The 19,040-nt window shown below is 42.5% G+C and overlaps 1 protein-coding gene across 3 annotated transcripts in view; it reads left to right on the top strand.

Moving 5' to 3' along the window:
- The first annotated feature begins 765 nt into the window (after window positions 1-765).
- The window catches only part of mcf2lb (mcf.2 cell line derived transforming sequence-like b), a 45,851-nt gene continuing 27,576 nt past the window's right edge, over window positions 766-19,040 (top strand). The window contains exons 1-8 of one of the 3 annotated variants that reach the window (XM_017702998.2): window positions 766-900; window positions 989-1,071; window positions 11,030-11,113; window positions 12,518-12,632; window positions 13,735-13,825; window positions 15,304-15,423; window positions 16,366-16,482; window positions 17,577-17,726. In XM_017702998.2, the coding sequence (XP_017558487.1) occupies window positions 887-900; window positions 989-1,071; window positions 11,030-11,113; window positions 12,518-12,632; window positions 13,735-13,825; window positions 15,304-15,423; window positions 16,366-16,482; window positions 17,577-17,726 (774 nt within the window). In that variant the 5' untranslated portion in view covers window positions 766-886. Of the gene's footprint in view, window positions 901-988; window positions 1,072-7,717; window positions 7,911-11,029; window positions 11,114-12,517; window positions 12,633-13,734; window positions 13,826-15,303; window positions 15,424-16,365; window positions 16,483-17,576; window positions 17,727-19,040 lie in introns of those variants that run through there. The other 2 variants (XM_017702995.2, XM_017702997.2) reach the window with 2 other exon arrangements.

Genomic DNA, 19,040 nt, shown 5'->3' with positions numbered 1-19,040 from the left:
ATAATATAGAAATATGTCCACATATGCAGTCGAGACTGACGCGGCTTTTTTCTGAATTTCTACAAACACCATTTCATTTTATAGTAAATGAGTTTGGGCTGGTTTATGTTTATGAACAGAGGCCTACAGATCAACATAGTAAAGGAGCTCATCTGTGATCCTGAGTTTAAAGCCAGTTTTTATTCAACTTAAACTTGGAACTAAGTTGTAAATAAATCTGAAACTGAAACTTTGCTTGTGTGTAAAAAGTGATTTCAGAGCCACTCGGTTCTCCCTGATGGAAACTGTTTACCTTCAGTGTTTTGTGCTTATGATCATTTTAATAGACGTCAGCATCACTAATTAATGACGTTCTATTAAAAGACTGGTTTACCAAGAGAGACGCTGGAGGACTTTCACCTGAAATGAGTTCATGAAGCCAGTCTGGTTATAAAAATGATAACAGGACATCAGAGCCAGAATTACTCTTTTAGTACTTTTACTTTATACTTAAGTACATTTGAAGGTAAATACTTTAGTACTTTTTAGTCAAGTGGAGGTCTAAAGGGAGGAACTTCTACTTTTACTGGAGTGATATTTTACCTTGGGTGTCTCTACTTTAACTCAGGTACATGGTTTGTGTACTTCATCCACCACTGGTTAGAGGAAGGAAACCCCTTTCATTTTCTTCCTATCTTGGCTTTGTCTTGGTGCAGTAGCACCAGCTGTGCTGTAGGTGTCGCCAAAGCACAACTCAGGTGCTTGAACTCATGTGCTCATGCGTGCATATGCCTGTATGTGTTCCCATGTAGTCTACATAGATGCGTAGATTGGGTCTCTCTCTCTCTCTCTCTCTCTCCCCTCCCCCTCTCTCCCTCTCATTCCTTCTCCAGTGGATAGCTATGTGATGCCGAATTGCCGGTAAAACTAGGACACGTCTGACCGCATCTTCCTCTCCTTTGCCACTCTCTCCATCCCTTCCTCACTCTCTCTCTCTGTCTATCTCGAGGATGGCGATGGTGTGGGTGAAGATGGAGAAGGACGTTGTGCACGAGCTGCTGCGCAGGCTGAACAGTGTCAGTCAGAATGTTGGTAAGGAGTCTGTGTCCATGTATGTGGGACGAAACATCACATTTGTGTGTCTGTCTGTCTGTCTCAGTTGGTCTGTCCCTGTCAGGTCTTCGTCCGCAGCTCCATCCATGAACTCCCATGGAAAGCAGGATGAGGAATGAGCTTAAAAAGGCAATGCATTCACATCTTGTATGCATTCATATACATTATATCAGCTGTAATATTTCTTCAGATCTAATGATTGATGTTCATATAAGACAGTTGTGGGAATATTTGCTGGACATTACTGTCATAACACATAAAACATGGACGTACAGTCTTAAATTCAGGTCATTTTTTCTTCTGTTGTATCATTAAAGCATGGTTTTATTTAAAGCTTGGTCCAGCCAAGCCTATTGTATCTTATGTAATATTTTGGCCTTTAAGTGGCAAAAGAGTATGACTGAATGTGTATTTAGGGCAATTAAGGGAACTTGATGTTATTATATAGCTATTACACTGGTCTATTAATAAAGCCTTAGTGCCAGGATGATGTAACCGGTACATAAATATTCTGGAGCATCTTGAGGGAATCACAGCAGTGAGGTTAATTGTTGGCACCCATTGAGCTTTCCTTCATCAACAGCACCTCTTATGAAAGACGAGGTCATTGGGGACGCGCTTCCCATTTTCCATTTTTAGAATCAGAGTCTTTTTTTATTCGCCAAGTACAAGATGCACAGGGAGTTTCTCCTGGTGCAGAAATTCTAATAAAAAAATCATAAATAGAGAGAATATTGTGCAAAAGCAAGAGACCACCCTGCATTTCGTTGTTGTTGGAAGAAAACGTCGTATCTCCAAAATGGTAACTTTACAGGGGAGGGAAAAAACACACTTTAATTTTAATGTAAGTCAATGGAACCAGACATTTCATCAAAGTAATTTTGAGTCTTTTCTTCTGGTCCATTCTTCATGCAATTGACGTACCATGTAAAGGGTACAAGATATTTTTAAATTATGTCAAAAACTGAAAAACATCAAAAATGAAGATACAGGGTTTTGTTCCGACAGCATCGATTTATTTAAATAGCTATTAGGTTTAAAGTCCACTTACGTAAAGAAAGTGAAAGGAAATGTGATTTGACCCCCACACCTGGGGGTTCAAAGAACTACAGGGAAAATGGGACTCCTAACAACCACCTGGAACACCTGCTAGACGCCAAAACTGCCCCATCAGATAAACAGCACTTGAAGCTTTTGTCTTTGAGAGAGAGAGAGGAGAAAATCCAGCTGCTTCAGATCTGAAAACATCCACAGGTGCTTCTTCCACGGCGTTTACGTGCACTCCAATCATAATCAGACTTCTGCTGATTATCTGATTATTCAAATGGTCATGTGAGAAGCATACTCTGATTTCTTAGGCTGGAGTAAGGTCCAGAAATCGGATTAAGAAATCTGATAAAGAGAGCTGGATTTTATCTCAGTAATCAGATTTCTCAGTACATCTGAACTCTTACTCTGATATCTTTCAGTTGTCCCACGTCACAGTTTTGTGAGAGGAAATTAGCAGTTGCACATTAATTTTATTGACCATTTATTGTTAAAACTCTGTAAGAATGATCAGCAGAGCTTTTGCTGCAAAGAAGGATAATTTTATTTTTACTTAAAAATCGAATTCTATTCTGGGGCCACAACAGAACAGTAAAAGAGCAGCTGAATGCTGCCGACCGTTCATTGTGAATTTTCGTACCAAGTTTCAAATTGTGTTTCAGGCTATAATATAAAATATGAATCGTCAAGCTCTGTTTACTGGAACTGGCCAATCAGCATTGATATAATAGGTGCATTATCTGGTGAAGCCAGTGTGTACCTTAAAAGGCCAATGGAGGTCAGAACATCTGAGAAGTTCCACTAAAACTTAGTGGTATACTCATTAAATTCTCAATAGAATGTTGAATAATTACCAATCCTTTCATTATTGATTATCCATTCATCTTCATCCATCCATACAAGTTCAATGTTCAACCCTTGTCCATGACTTTTTGTCTTTGCCTCTTTATAAGTTAAAATCTCATGTTTTGGGTAGAAGAGGTTTGTTATTTTAGCCTTGAAGCTTCCTGTGGGACCCCTGCTGGAGGTACCTCGACGATGTGTGTGTATGTGTTTGGCAGGACTCACAGCTGAGTGCAAAACCAGATATCCAGAAGAACGTTCGCAAGGCAGAGGCTTTTCCACTGCAGTTCTTCAGCAATGCTAACGCAACAGCTGCAGCTTTGGATGGACAGTAGACAGGAGCTTAGCTCTAGCCTTAACACTTGACGACTTGAAAGTCCAGTACTGGAGTATAGCTGGTTTGGAGTGTGTATAGTGAGTTTAGTCCATCTCGAGGGGGGAAAGACATGCTGAGGCAGCTCAGAAAGAAAGGGGTCAAACAGGGCAGCGATGGTGGACAGCTTGTGCCCCTTGTGCCTCTAAAAGAAGGTCTGGGTGAGTCTGAGCACAGACTATGATCACTTTACTCCTGGCCATTCTCAAAAAATGCTGGTTTACCTTAAAAAGTTACTGGGCTGCATCGAATGTTATGTTAAGTGAGCTGACAGAGTGTGAGCTACATATTGCTATTCTTCTTCTATTAGACGTTCAGTTAACTCGAAATTTCATAACCAAAGCTCGTTTCATTTCACCAATGACAACTGTCATTTCCCTTTTGACCGCTGTAAATTTATTTATTTTTCCACTGACCACTATGCACCTCTTGTTCACTTCACTGTAAGTCATTGTATGTTAATTTACCTATTTCACCATTTCCTACTGGAAATATCTTATCTTTTGTTGACCACTGTAAATCTTATTCATTTCACCAATGACTGCTGTAAATCTCTTCTTTATTTCACCACTGACCACTACAAATCTCTTAAGTTTGGTCTGTTGACCACTGTTACTTTCTTGTTCATTTCATCGTTGATGGCTGTAAATCTCTCATTCTTTGTTCTGCTGACCACAGTGAAGTTCGAAATGATTTCAGTGCTGACTGCTGTAAATATCTTATCCATTTCACCACTGACCACTGTAAATTTCTTATTAATTTCACCAGGGAGCACTGTAAATCTCATTCATGTCACCATGTACCACTGTAAATCTCTTATTTTTGTTCTGTTGGCTACAGTAAATCTCTTATTCATTTAACCACCGACCACTTATTTATTTCACCAATGACCATTATAAATCTCTTGTTCATTTCACTACTTACCCCTGTAAATCTCTTATTCTTTTCAGCAATGTCCATTCTATATCTCTTATTCAATTTCCACCAATCGCTGTACATCTCATTCATTTCACCACTGACCATTGTGATTTTCTTTTTCATTTTACTGTGGACCACTGTAAATCTCTTCTTAATTTCACCGTTGACCACTTTCATTACCTGTTCATTTCTCTGTTGACCCCACTTAATCTCCAAATCATTTTTCTTTTGATTATTCTAAATCTCTTTTACATTAAACCACTGAAAATATCTTCATTCCAACATTGTCTACTGAAAATCTCACTGACCGTTGTAACCATCTGACCTGTCAGTGATTCCATTTGATCACAATTCTTTTGGAAATAGTTAAATATATCACGAAATCATGAAAAAAAAACCTGCAGAAATGTGAGGTAATAGAGCCAAAGTAGTGAAATATAAAAACAATACTATTATTGTAAATATTATGTGCTGTCAAGTTGTTTCTGACTCCTGGACAGTGTATCTCTAGACTACCCTGTCCTGTGTTTGGGCCTTCAGGCTTCTGAATGGCTGGTCCATGATTCCTCTTGTAGTTGCTGCTCTTCATTTTCTCTTCCTCAGCATAGTGGTCTTTTCCAATGAATTGGTTCTTCTCAGAATATGTCCAAAGTAAGAGCTTCAGTTTTGGTATCTGGGCTTCTTGTGAGGGGTGAGGCTTGAACTGGTCGAGGATCCATTCACTTGTCTTTTCCGTCCAAGGTCCTCTTAAAAGTCTTCACCAGCACGAAAGTTTAAAGGCATCTCTACTTTTCCTGCCCTGCTTATTTACTGACCAGCTTTTACATCCATAAAGAACCAGAGAAAAACGCATAGACTGAATAATTACACTAAGCTTTACGTTCCACTTTCTATTAAACCCAGTTCCAACCGCCATTGATTATAATCTACCATTCCAACATTGAGGCAGCTGAATCGACGCATTCAGGTCAATGGGTCATGATGCTTCAATGCACTTTACACCCATAAACATACAATCCCGCCTCGAACTCATAAACCAGTGAGTCAGTGATTATTGATGTGTCCATAATAAACTCAGTCACTTTGCTGCTTTAAAGACTAATAAACTCCTATAACATTGCTTGATAAGTTGCCGGCAGTTGCATTTTTTTGGCCTTACTTCGGTTGCATTGATTCTCTCTCTCTCTCTCTCCCTCTCCCCCTCCCCCCTTTCTCTCTCTCTCTCTCCCTCCCTCTCTCTCTTCCTCTCCTTCTTCCCTCTCTCCCTCTCTATCTCTCTTCCTCTCCTTCTTCTCTCCCTCTTTCTCTTTCTCTCTCCCTCTTTCTCTTTCTCTCTTCCTCTCCTCCTTCTCTCCCTCTCTCTCTCTTTCTTTCTCTCTCTTCCTCTCCTTTTTCTCTCCCTCTCTCTCTTTCTCCCTCTCTCTTCCTCTCCTTCTTCTCTCCCTCTCTCTTTCTCTCTTCTTCTCTCTCTTATCTCTCTCTCCTTCTTCTCTCTCCCTCCCTTTCTCCCTCTTCTCTCTCTCCCTCTCCTTCTTCTCTCCCTCTCTCTTTCTCTTCTCTCTCTCCTTCTTCTCTCTCTTATCTCTCTCTCTCCTTCTTCTCTCTCCCTCCCTTTCTCCCTCTCTCTCTCTCTCTCCCTCCCCTCTCCCTCTTCTCTCCCTGTCTCTCTCTCTTCCTCTCCATCTTCCTTCCTTGCTGTCTCTCTCTTCCTCTTCTTTCTCTCTCCCTCCCCTTTCCCTCTCCTCCTCTCCTTCTCTCCCTCTCCTTCTTCTCTCCCTCTCTTTCTCTTCTCTCTCTCCTTCTTCTCTCGCTTATCTCTCTCTTCTCTCTCTCTCCCTCCCCTCTCCCTCTTCTCTCACTGTCTCTCTCTCTTCCTCTCCATCTTCCTCCCTTGCTCTCTCTCTCTTCCTCTTCTTCTTCCTCTCTCCCTCCCCTCTCCCTCTCCCTCTTTCTCTCTCTCTTCCTCTCCTTCTTCTCTCCCTCTACCTCTCTCTCTCTCTACCTTCCCCCTCTCTCTGTCCCTCTATCTCTCTCTCCCTCACTCCCAGATATGCAGAGAAATCTATCAAAATAGATAATCAGATAATCAAAATAATCAGATAATATTGTGTAAGAATGAACTAATATGGAATAAATTTTTACTGTATGTTTAGTAGAACAGCTTCATGACATCAGTCCCTCGTCTGTATTTTCATAGCGTTGCTCAAAAATAGCACAAAATAGCACTTGGCAGCAATATCAGCTCCCTTAGCTGAATGTCTGCTTTATTGAGAGAGAGAGAGAGAGAGAGAGAGAGGGAGAGAGAGAGAAAGAGGGAGAGAGAGAGACAGAGAGAGAGAGAGAGAGACAGAGAGAGAGAGAGAGAGAGAGACAGAGAGTGAGAGAGAGAGAGAGAGAGAGAGAGAGAGAGAGAGAGAGAGAGAGAGAGGGAGAGAGAGAGAAAGAGGGAGAGAGAGAGACAGAGAGAGAGAGAGAGAGACAGAGAGAGAGAGAGAGAGAGACAGAGAGTGAGAGAGAGAGAGAGAGAGAGAGAGAGAGAGAGAGAGAGAGAGAGGGAGAGAGAGAGAAAGAGGGAGAGAGAGAGACAGAGAGAGAGAGAGAGAGAGAGAGAGAGAGAGACAGAGAGTGAGAGAGAGAGAGAGAGAGAGAGAGAGAGAGAGAGAGAGAGAGAGAGGGAGAGAGAGAGAAAGAGGGAGAGAGAGAGAGACAGAGAGAGAGAGAGAGAGAGAGAGAGAGAGAGAGAGAGAGAGAGAGAGAGAGAGAGGGACAGAGAGAGAGACAGAGAGAGAGAGAGAGAGAGAGAGAGGGACAGAGAGAGAGAGAGAGAGAGAGAGAGAGAGAGAGAGAGGGAGAGAGAGAGAAAGAGGGAGAGAGAGAGACAGAGAGACAGAGAGAGAGAGAGAGAGAGAGAGAGAGGGACAGAGAGAGAGACAGAGAGAGAGAGAGAGAGAGAGAGAGAGAGAGAGAGAGAGAGAGAGGTATTGAGCTGCTGTATCTAAACGCTATGTTGGATAATTTGAATGTCCTTTGAATGTTTCAGATCTGAATCCATCCTTTGTTATCAACACTCAGCCCTATCAGATAAGCTCCCCTACACACACAGAGTGTCATTCATTACTGGATAAAGGCAGGAGTTCCTTGCTGGAAGTGAACTCAGGTAGGAGAGAGAGAGAGAGAGAGAGAGAGAGAGAGAGAGAGAGAGAGAGAGAGAGAGCACTGGGAACAGCATAGAGAGCTATAAAGAGGAAGAGGGCGATCAAGTTAAGAAGAAAGAAAGGCATTTAACATTGCACCTGTCTCAGGTAGCCAGTTCTCACACAGGTTAGATTAGACCAGAGAGAGAGAGAGAGAGGGAGAGGGAGGGAGAGACACAGGGTGGGGGGGGGCAGAGAGCTACAGAGAGAGCAGCTGAGCTAAGGGGAGAGAGTTATCAGTGCACCTGTCTCAGGTAATCAAGGTAGTTGGAACCCACACAGGGTAGCTCAGACTAAAACAGCAGAGAAAGAGTGAGAGAGAGAGAGAGAAAAAGTGAAGGAGAGAGAGATGAGTGGACAGAACGGAGGAAGACCTGTGCGCATTCCGCTGAAAGAGGCAGAAAAATACTCGTGCCTCAGCCGCTGCTGCCACACACTCTACAGTAAGTTCCAGACACAAACTCAGACAGCTCTGTGTGTGTGTGTGTTTGGGTGGGTGGGTGGGGGTGATTGTGGTGTTTTAGTACTTTTTCAGATCAAAAATTCCAAATTAAAGGTCCAACAAAATGCTCTGGACTTAGTAAAAGCATTTTTCTTGTGCTTGAGATCCATTTATGATGTTTTGTGTCAATTTATGTAACAAAAACAGCCACAATCCATTTTTCTATCATCATTTTCCAGCCATTATCCCTTAAATGAAACTGGTTGTTTTTGTTTCTGTGACTTTAAGACTGATATATGTAAATGAGCACAGGGAGTCATGTTTGTCTATTTAATGTTTGTTAATATCATCTCTAGAGGGCGATGGTGAGTAATGATTGTTTATTTGATGTTAGATTCCCTGGGCAGTCCAGCTAATTGGACATGCTAAACTTGCCCCTGGGTGTGGATGTGTGTGTGACTGTGTGTGTGGATGTATGTGTCTGTCTGTCTGCCCTGGGATGGACTGGCGACCTGTCTAGGGTGCATCCTGCCTTCAGTCCAATGACAGCTAGGATAGGCTCCAGCACCCTCCACGACCCAGAAGGATAAGTGGTTTAGATTGTGTCTGAGTGTGTGTGTGTGTGTGTGTGTATTCTGACTTTTGCACAGTCCTCAGAAAGAAGTATAGCACACATTGTCATTGTGGGGACACTGGAAGGAGAAATGCTTCTTCAGAAAGTGCAGCTTTTATTAGGTAAAGTACAAGATGTCTAACCTAATCTTGCTGCTGTTAAAGGGGAACTACACAGATCTTTCAGAATTCTGCATAATTAAAGGGTTACGATGCAAACAGAGTCACTCAGGGTGGTTTGGTGCGAGATGCTCTGTTTTATAGGAATGTAAAAAGTCAGAATTGTTCACAGTGGTGGTGATAGGAACCAGACGTCCACCTCTAAAAGCTCCCTCACATGAAGTTATTACCTGAAATGGTTAAAAATACACTGCCTGACGTCTGAGGCATTGTTCTATGATAGTCCTGGGATAGACACAGGAGGGGCACACGCAGGGTGAGGCAACGTAGATAAAATCTATGTTACCATAATCAGCAATACATTAAAAACCTTAGAAGACATGAGTGGGTGATTTTAAGTGAATCACTGGTGACTTTGGACAGTAAATGAAATTGTGACTCCTGGTTCCTATCACCACCATTATACAGGAATCTGAGCTGCTACGTTTCTCGACAATGAACCATTTCACATCAAACCACTCTCAAAGACTTTGTTTACCTCTCAGCTACAGAATTATGCAGAAACTTTGAAAAATGGTTGGAGTTGCCCTTTAAGCTAGGGCTGGGGTACATGGAGAACAGCAGTCATTTCAAAGAACATGGAAACTCTACACTCTCAGACTGTCCTGGGGTGAAGGTGGGGTGCTAGTGGTAGATGAAAGGAGGCGTGGGAGCCCCTCTGGGCAAAACTCACTCACACCAGTCTGGGATCTCCACTGCAGGGCTTCCTTTATGCACCAAATTATGCCGTTTCATTTCATTTCATTCCTCCGTGCTTCTTTCTGTCATGTACAATTGCACTGAACGGTCAGTCATGAACTAGACAATCACTCTTTAAGGAGAAATTACATGCAATTAAAGTAATTACATGCACTTCTAGCTTAAAGACAGTAAACAAATATCTGCTTGTGCAGCATCAACCTTACAGAATGAGCTGCTTAAAGAGCCCATCCTACATTTTTCTTGCATTTTATATTTCCACTTATAAGTCCACTTATAATGTTTGTGTGGTTTCATATACCACAAAAAACATCATTTGCTTTGATCTGTCCATTTTCCAACTTCCCTTTATCCATTAGAATCAAACATGCTTTTTTGTTATTGTGCCTTTAAGACTGGTATATGTAAATGAGCTCTGTTCTGACTGGCTGCACATTGTGCCTCAATCAGAAAAGTACTCCAGGATGAAACTCATCATCATCATCATCATCATTAGTCCAGATAGAGTCGTGATAGCAGCTGGTAGAAGAGCTGAAACTCTTCTTATAGCTAAAGCAAAACCGGCTAAATAGGTGGATCTATGCAAAGTTGGTTCTTGTGACATCACAAAAACGATTCATTTAAAACAGCGTTTTTCAGCTTCCATGTATAGAATAGACTGGAGATTGAAACTTAAAAGATGTTGACGTGTTACTTTAAACTTTGTTTCAGAAATAAAAGTGAGGGAAATTCGGTTTTCCATGATACGGACCCTTTAATTAAAGCACCGTCATGGCAGGAACGTATTGTAAAATGCATTCACTTACAATCTTGAAGGTAAGAATAGCATGTTGTCAAAAAAAGAGGATCCATGTGAAAAAGAAATAAAAACTAAACGAAACAACAACAACAGAACTGCAAGCTGGAAGCTCCGCCCTCATTTTTATTAAAGGGGAATTCCAATAAATGTTCAGAACCTCTACATAATTGAATGACTGAGATGCAAACAATGCCATTCAGAGTGGTTTGGTGTGAAACACGCCGTTCTAGAGAAGCTTAAAAAGTCAGAATTGTTCACAGTGGCGGTGATAGGAACCAGATGTCTGCAGAGTCTAATGCCGCTGAAACCTCCCTCATAGAATTTTTACCATCATCAACATTACACCCAAAAGCTCAGAAGACACGTGTAGGTTCACTGGTGGTTTTGGATAGTAAATAAAATGGCTAGATTTGTGTTGTAGACATTGTGACGTCTGGTTCCTATCACCACCATTATAAAGGAATTATGAGTCTACAGTGTTTCACATCAAACCACTCTGAATGTCTTTGTTAACATTTCAATGATTGAATTACAGAGAAATTTGGAAAAGTCTGTGAAATTTCCCCTTTTTTACATGCTGGACATACAAACATGGCTCAACATTTTAAATTGAACTCAGTACTTTTCTTGTAAAAACACGTTTATTTTTTCTGTGTTTACCTGCCGGATTAAACGACTACTCAGTGTTGTTTCTGTGTTGCATTTCACTGCCCAGTGTTTTCAATATGAAAATCATTCTGGTCAGTTATCTGTCTGGCCCCAGGCCTTTTCCTGGTCCGTGTCTCCGTCTGTTCACTGGCGCACTTGTGTACGTTTGTGTATGTGTGCAGATGAGATCATGCAGCAGGAGACAAGTCCTCTCTGTGCTGCTGACATCATCAGTGAGCTGAAGAAGAAGTTTGCCTTCCTGTCAGGTAATGAATGCTCTCATTAATGCTCTGACTACACACACGCACTGCTGCTGGAGTTTATCACTCAGTGTCACTGCTGGAGAACAGTCCACCAACCAGCCAACAGCGTCCTGTGACCACTGATGAAGGACTAGAGGATGACCAACACAAACTGTGCAGCAGCAGATGAGCTGTCGTCTCTGACTTCACATCTACAAGGTGGACCGACAAGGTAGGAGTGTCTAATAGAGTGGACAGTGAGTGGTTTAAAAACTCCAGCAGCACTGCTGTGTCTGATCCACTCGCACCAGCACAACACACACAAACACACCACCAGTGCGTTGACTGAGTGGCTGCTGACAGGTTTGCTCTACCTAAACAGAGCAGAGCAGACCAGAATAAACGATCACCGCACTGTCTCTGCCTTGTTGTCATGGAGACAAGGAGGAACAGGCATGACTAGCCAGATTTATATTATCACACACTCTCTCTCTCTCTCTCTCTCTCTCTCTCTCTCCTGCTCACACTCTCTCTTTATCTCTATCTCTCACTCACTCTCTCTCTCTCACTCTCTCTCTCTCACTCATTCTATCTCTCTCTTTCTCTCTTTCTTTCTCTCACACTCTCTCTTTATCTCTATCTCTCTTTATCTCTCTCACTCACTCTCTCTCTCTCACTCATTCTATCTCTCTCTTTTTATCTCTTTCTCTCTTTCTTTCTCTCTCACTCTCTCTTTATCTCTCCCTCTGTCTCTCACACTCTCTCTTTATCTCTATCTCTCTTTATCTCTCTCTCACTCACTCTCTTTATCTCTTTTTATCTCTTTCTCTCTTTCTTTCTCTCTCACTCTCTCTTTATTTCTCCCTCTGTCTCTCTTATCCTTTCTTTCTTACTCTCTCCTCTTTCTTTCTTTCTATCTTTTTGTCCTCGTTTTTATTTTCTCGTTCTTATTCTCTGTCTCTGTATCCCCCCTTTCTTTCTCGCTCTCCTCTTTCTCTTTTTTTCCTTTTCTTTCTTACTCTCTCTTTCTTTCTCCCTTTCCTGTTTCTTCCTTATTCTCTGTCTCTGTACTCCCTCTTTCTTTCTCTCTCTTGCTTCTCATTCCCTATATCTTTTTCTTTCTCTATCCTTTTTTCTTTTTTTCTCTTCCTTATTCTCAGTTTCTGTTTTATTTGGGTTTTTCCTGTCCCCTCTCTCTCTCTCACTCTCACACACACACACACACACACACACACACACACACACACACACACACACACACACACACACACACACACACAGATACACATTGCTGTCTGTATGTCTCTTCCTCTGCTGTTTTCTCTGCTGTGTTTCCTGAGTGTAGCTCGCCCTCTGCTGTTTACAGTCAGGCTGACAGCTGATAAAGGTTGACTGTCTCTGTTATTGTCTCTTCCTGTGTAACTGTAGGGGGCAGAGGGCAGGACGGCAGTCCAATCATTATCTTCCCAGAGTTCCCTTCGTTTGGCGAGATTGGAGACCAAGAGTTCCACAACGTTCTCACCTACCTGACGAGTGTTCCCAGGTAAACACGCACCAGCAGACGTCTGTAATAAAGCCTTCAACCAGGCATGTCAAACTGGGAACCTTCCAGGCCAAAGTGTGCTTCCTCTCATCTACTGCTCTGAATTCAGTTCATGAAGGTCTGACTGATCAGCTCATGAGTTGAATCAGGTGTGTTTAATGACACAGTGTGCCGAAGTCTGCAGAGGTTAGGCCCGCAAGGACTGGAGCCTGACACGTGCTTTGAAGTTTGGTGAGAAATCTGCAATAAATGGCAACTACCAAAAATGGTGAACCACCAAAAGCATATTTGGTGCTTCTTTGGTTTTGCACTAAAGCTATGAAGCTAATGTAGCTAACAAGTAATGGAAGCTTATAGTCACCCAGTTCGCACTGTGAAAACTGTGTGCTTACCTCAAATCAACTTTTTTTTATCCAATTTTCTCCCCAATTTAGTCCTTTCCAATTCCACCCACTAGTTAGGACTCCCCCAATCACACGATGCTATCAATGCCAGGAGGGTGAAAGTCAACAGGCTCCCCCCCGAGACCTGTGAAACCAGCCACTGCTTCTGTATGAAGTGCCGCTCACGCGACGTCGTTGGACAGCTGAACGTGCTCTGAGGAAAACACCAACCGCCAGATCTGTTACATCAACTAACAGACGCCTGCACTGACTAGGACCATGCTGAGTGATGGGGGGAGAAGGGGGGCCCATCCTGCCCACCCAGAGAGAGCGAGGCCCATTGTGCTCTCTTGGACTCCTGGCTACAGACGGCTGAAGCATCACCAGGGATCGAACTCGTGATCTCCTGATGACTTGGGAGCGCCATCAAATCAACGTTTGAAGTAACCTCAAACACGGAGAGAGCAAATGATTATCAATTAAGAAAGATATCATGCATCTTTTAAAGTGTCCACATTCTTTGCTTCCCTTATATTTTATTTCATTTTTATTTTAGTTTATGCACCAAAACCATATTTCATAATTTATATGATCATTTTCTAGCCTATATTTTCCCCTCTGAATTTAACAGGCTGTTTTAAAGCTGCTGTGTGTGTAAATAATGCAGTGTTATAAAGTCTAAATAATAAATGTGTGTTTCATGTTTATGTTTCCTCCAGTTTGAGTGCAGCAGGGGTGGGTTTTATCCTGGTGATTGACAGGCGTCAGGACCGGTGGGCCTGTGTGAAGGGAACGCTACTCCGTATCTCTGTGAGTGTGTGTGTACGTGTGTATTATTTAACCACCACCAGTTGTCATCAGTAACACAGAAGCACCACATGTGATGTATTAACCTCAAAGAGTACCACCCCTTTTAAGCTACCTCTAATGCAGTGTCACTGGACAGCTGGACTGCTTTTGCCAAATCTATTAAGTCAACAGACACTCATGTTGGCTAGCACTGCACTGGGGGAAGAGGGAGAACCACCCACCTAGAACAGTTATGCTTTTTGGTACTTATGGCCACAGATGGCTGTGGGGTGGGCTGTGGGGGTCAATGCATAGACATGTGCACCAATTGGGAAGTGTTGGGGGTAGCATGGCACAAAGTGACTTTTCCTATAATCAAGTAGAGTAACACAGTGCAACACATTACAATCACATTACATTCATGTTTCCTCTATATAGATTATCTGGGCCTGTTCCTGTGTGTAATATGCGCATGACTGTGCTACCTGCAACAGCTGGTTGTGTATCTTTGATGGTGAATGTGAGCACAGTAGCTCTGGAAACTCTGTCGAAGCATCACGCTAATATGAAACTGATGGATAAAAATCCTAATGGTGACCCAACCTCAACTAGCTGAACAGAAAAACAGTACTTAGCCCAGATGTGCATCTGTGTTTAGCTGTGAGTGTCCTTTGTTTGGGCAGTTTATAAGTTGTCTGGCCTGTTTATAAGTATCGCTTATTCATCATTAAGATTTTTATCCATACCCCCATACCAACCCCACCCCCCCCGCCCCCGCTATAAAACCTCTCCTGAACTGCGCCATAACACAAATACTTAGCTGTGCCACTATAGTCTAGCTACAAAATTAGCTAGCAATATAACTGCATAGACAGAAAAATAATACTTAGCTATGCCCATCTATGCCCATCATTTGTTTGGACAAAAGCTTGGTCCAGTCTGGCCTGTTTAGATATGTCGCTAGCAGCTTTTGTAGCTGAGGCAGAGTTCAGTGGCACAGCTGAGTATTGTAGCGCCGAAAAAGAAGAAGACGAGTAAAACACAGCGTGTACAGGCGAATGCTCTTTTATTTTAAACACACACTTCAACAGACAGCACTAACCCAACAAGTAACGTGGAAGGACACAACGTACAAGGAGGGTAGACAATTGTAACCACTAGTTACACCCTCTGACACAATTACTTTAATAAACACAACTGCAATGACAACTAAACCACACAACAACAACAGCAGCAGCAGCAGTCTGGGAGCTTGGCACCCTCCCAGAGCCGCTTTGCATGGTCACCCCCCTCAGTTCCTCACAGCAGGGTGGTCCATGGCGAACGCCACTTTATCAGTTTGGAAGGTGTTTCAACACGCTTGGAGAAGAATGCTAACTGTCAATTCTGCCATGTCAGCTAACAAACACACCAGCCAGTGGTTAAGTGGGTTAGCTCAGCGTTACTGTGTTGGGCTAGCTACTAATTATTTATTTAATTCCATGTGTATGTGCGAATAGGGTCACTTCCCAGGGAACCTGCGGCTGGTTCTGGTGCTGCGGCCCAGCGCCCTCCTCCAGCGCACTCTCTCGGACGTCCTTTTCAAACTCCACAGAGACGACTTCAAGATGAAGGTGCCGGTAAGTGCCCTTCTGTACAGTTTGTATGTTTATGGACTTTCAAATCCTGACCAGAGCAAAACAGGGCTAACCAACAGGGTCAATAAAATGGCCCTGACCTTATATAATGTTTTTAAACAAAAGCTCCATGTTTCATTTTTTTAACTAAACGAGCGAAACTGCTTATTTTAGGTCACTGAGATTAAATTAGGAAGGTTAAGATTAGAAATTATTATTACATATTACATACACAGAGAGTATTTCATAAAGCTGGTTAGCCTGATAACTTAGGCCAACAAAACGAGTGTTTCGCCATCTTCTCCGCCAATATGTGGTGAGCGCGTCCCTCCTTATCCAAACATTTGTGTTAATTTGTGTTATTTACACTTTAAATGTGCAAATAAAGGCCTTACAAGTCTATCCAATAGGGGAAGAGTTAAAGAACATTCCCACTGGACTGTCCTCAACTTTTGGCTTAAGTTATCCAGCTTAGGGAGAAATGCTGCTCTGTGAACTACCCCCTGGGCAACAAATGAACAAACAATGCCAAGCAGGGAGCAAGACAAAGACATGAGGTATATGTGCTGGGAAAAAAACAAAGCTGAAACACCTGGGAACAATTACAGAGCAGAGTTACAGACAAGACACAGGTAAGTAGCATGACAAAAGGGCAGAGCAAGAGAGGAGCAGGAAAACCACATGGCTGGAGGCACAAGTGAAGCAGGTGTAAGACAGTTGTTTATATTAAGATGTTTATATACATAAAGCAAATAATACAGTGGGGACATTATGGGTACATTATGTGAAACGTATGAAACTGCACTTTATTAGCATCCTATAAGAATAATTGTATATCTTTACAAAATTGCTTGTGATCCCAAACTTTTGAGCAGTAGTCAAATGTTAAATGTGACATGGAGAAATGCTAAGCTGTGTGTGTGTGTGTGTGTGTGTGTGTTGTAGGTGATTATGCTGAGCTCAGTGGCTGAGCTGCATACTTATATAGAGCAGAGTCAGCTGACTCAAGAACTGGGAGGCACTCAGCAATACTGCCATAAGACCTGGATCTCCCATCGGACAGTGAGAACCTGCACCCAACACAACCACAATGTAGCCATAGCACAGCAACACAGCCACAACACAGTAACACAGCACAACACAGCCCTAACACAGTAACACAGCCACAATGCAGCCATATAACAGTAACACAACACAACCCAACCATGATGTCGTAACACACCACAGTCACAACACAGTACTGTAACACAGTAACACAACATAGCAATAACAGAGTAACACGGCCACAACGCAGCCATATGACAGTAACACAACACAACCATGACATAGTAACACACCATGATCACAACATAGCCACAACACAGTAGCCCAACACAGCCATAACACAATAACTCAACACAACCACATCACAGCTATAGCACAACATGATGTGACACAGCTATAACACAGTAATACAACACAACCACAACACAGCCATAACACAACACAACCATGATGTTGTAACATACTGCAATCACAACACAGCCATAAGTAAATTATTCAACAAAACCATGACATAGTGAAACATCGCACACAACACAGGCATAGTGCAGTAACACAACAGAAACACATCACAGCTATAGCACAACACGATATGACACAGCTATAACACAGTACCACAACACAGCCATAGTGCAGTAACACCAACACAGTAAAACAACACAACACCACAGCTGCCCTTTATTTTTCTGTAAAACACGATTTATTTTTCTGTGACAAAGCAACTGTAAATATGGCAAATGGTTCTCTTCTGCTAACACCTGTAACATCTGTAGAAGATAGGTGGAAGTATTTTCCCCTCAGAAGTTATCTAGTGGGAGCCAGAATGCTTTTCTGTCCCAATTTACACAAAATATACACCATGCAGTTGTGACCTCTTCAAAGCACACCATATTTCAGTCATCTGACCTCATCAACTATGGGCTTGTTATTCAATTATTAATGTTACAACATATTATTAAGCATGACACTTACATGGAAGTTGTGGCTATGAGTGAGGAATAGTTAGAGTGAGTCTGGATCTGCTGAACAGTTTAAGGGGTTAACATTGAGCCAGACAGTGTTTTCATACTCAAACCCTGAGGGCATTATTAGCATTGGCATGTCTGTGTCTATAGGACATAGAGGGCTTTGCTGTCTTAGTGAAGAGGATGGCGCAGAGGCTGCAGGCTTTTGGCAGGGAACTGGCCGAGACGGATCTGCCGAACTCTCCCCTAGCAACCAGCAATCTGCTCAACACACACTGCAGCAAGAGAGAGAGCATGAAGGTAAGCTCGAACATTCAATTAAAATGCCCATTCACTCTCGCAGTACCTTGGCAGTGCCATTCAGTGCCATGTTGTAACGCCGGAAATCAAACTGACCTGTCCCTTCTCCGCACATGAAGTGTTCTTGTGAGGTTGGACAAGCTTTGCTGAATGCTGGCAAAAATCCTATTGAACCTCATTCATTCAATCCCATATGGTGGGGGATTGTAACACCCAACACCCAGCTTATTTCAAGGCGAGCTAGACAGGAACTTGCCCACAGGTTTAGGTACATTAGATATTTTACCAAGTAATTTACATCATTTTAAGGCCCTCAGTTATAAAACTGTTATGAAGCATCAATCCCAAGTAATTAAATGTATTAAGGACATCATTTTTCATAGAGCTAATGTATTTTCCTTTTATCTTGAACTGAGAAGTTTAGATATTCGGGTAAGTTGCTGTTAGGAATTTCTAATTAATTCAACATATTACACTGGTATCTAGTCAAAATGGTATCTTGTCAAGTAAAATCTTAAATATGGTCAATAAATCTAATATATCTCCTGTTGAGATTGTTGTAAGATTATTTACCTTATTAGTAGACATTTTTACTTGTTTCTAGTGATTTTATCAAGTAAATTTACACTATATTGCCAAAAGTATTCTCTCATCTGCCTTCACACGCAGAAGAACTTCCGTGAGACCCCATTCTTAATCCATATGGTTTAATATGATGTCAGCCCACCCTTTGCAGCTATAACAGCTTCAAGTGTGTTTATGGGAATTTTTAACCGTTCTTCCAGAAGTGCATTTGTGAGCTCAGACGCTGATGTTGGACGAGAAGGCCTGGCTCGCAGTCTCCGCTCTAATTCATCCCAAAGGTGTTCTATCGGGTTGAGGTCAGGACTCTGTGTAGGCCAGTTAAGTTCTTCCACACCAAACTTGCTCATCCGTGTCTTTATGGACCTGCTTTGTGCACTGTTTTGCAGTCATGTTGGAACAGGAAGGGGCCGTCCCCAAACTGTTCCCACAAAGTTGAGAGCATGAAATTGTCCAAAGTCTCTTGGTGCTGAAGCATTAAGAGTTCCTTTCACTGGAACTAAAGGGCCGAGTACAACTCCTGAACAACAACCCCACACCATGATCCTCCCTCCACCAAACTTTATGCTTGGTGCAATGCAGTCAGACAAGTACTGTTCTCCTGGCAACCGCCAAACCCAAACTCGTCCATCGGATTGCCAGACGGAGAAGCGTGATTGGTCACTCCAGAGAACATGTCACCACTGCTCTGGAGTCCAGTGCCGGCGCTTTTTGCACCGCTGCATTCCACGC

This window comes from Pygocentrus nattereri, chromosome 6, assembly GCF_015220715.1.
Source record: "Pygocentrus nattereri isolate fPygNat1 chromosome 6, fPygNat1.pri, whole genome shotgun sequence".
Classification (NCBI taxonomy): domain Eukaryota; kingdom Metazoa; phylum Chordata; class Actinopteri; order Characiformes; family Serrasalmidae; genus Pygocentrus; species Pygocentrus nattereri.
Note: the sequence above shows the minus strand (reverse complement) of the source record. Positions and strands in the feature narration are given on the sequence as shown.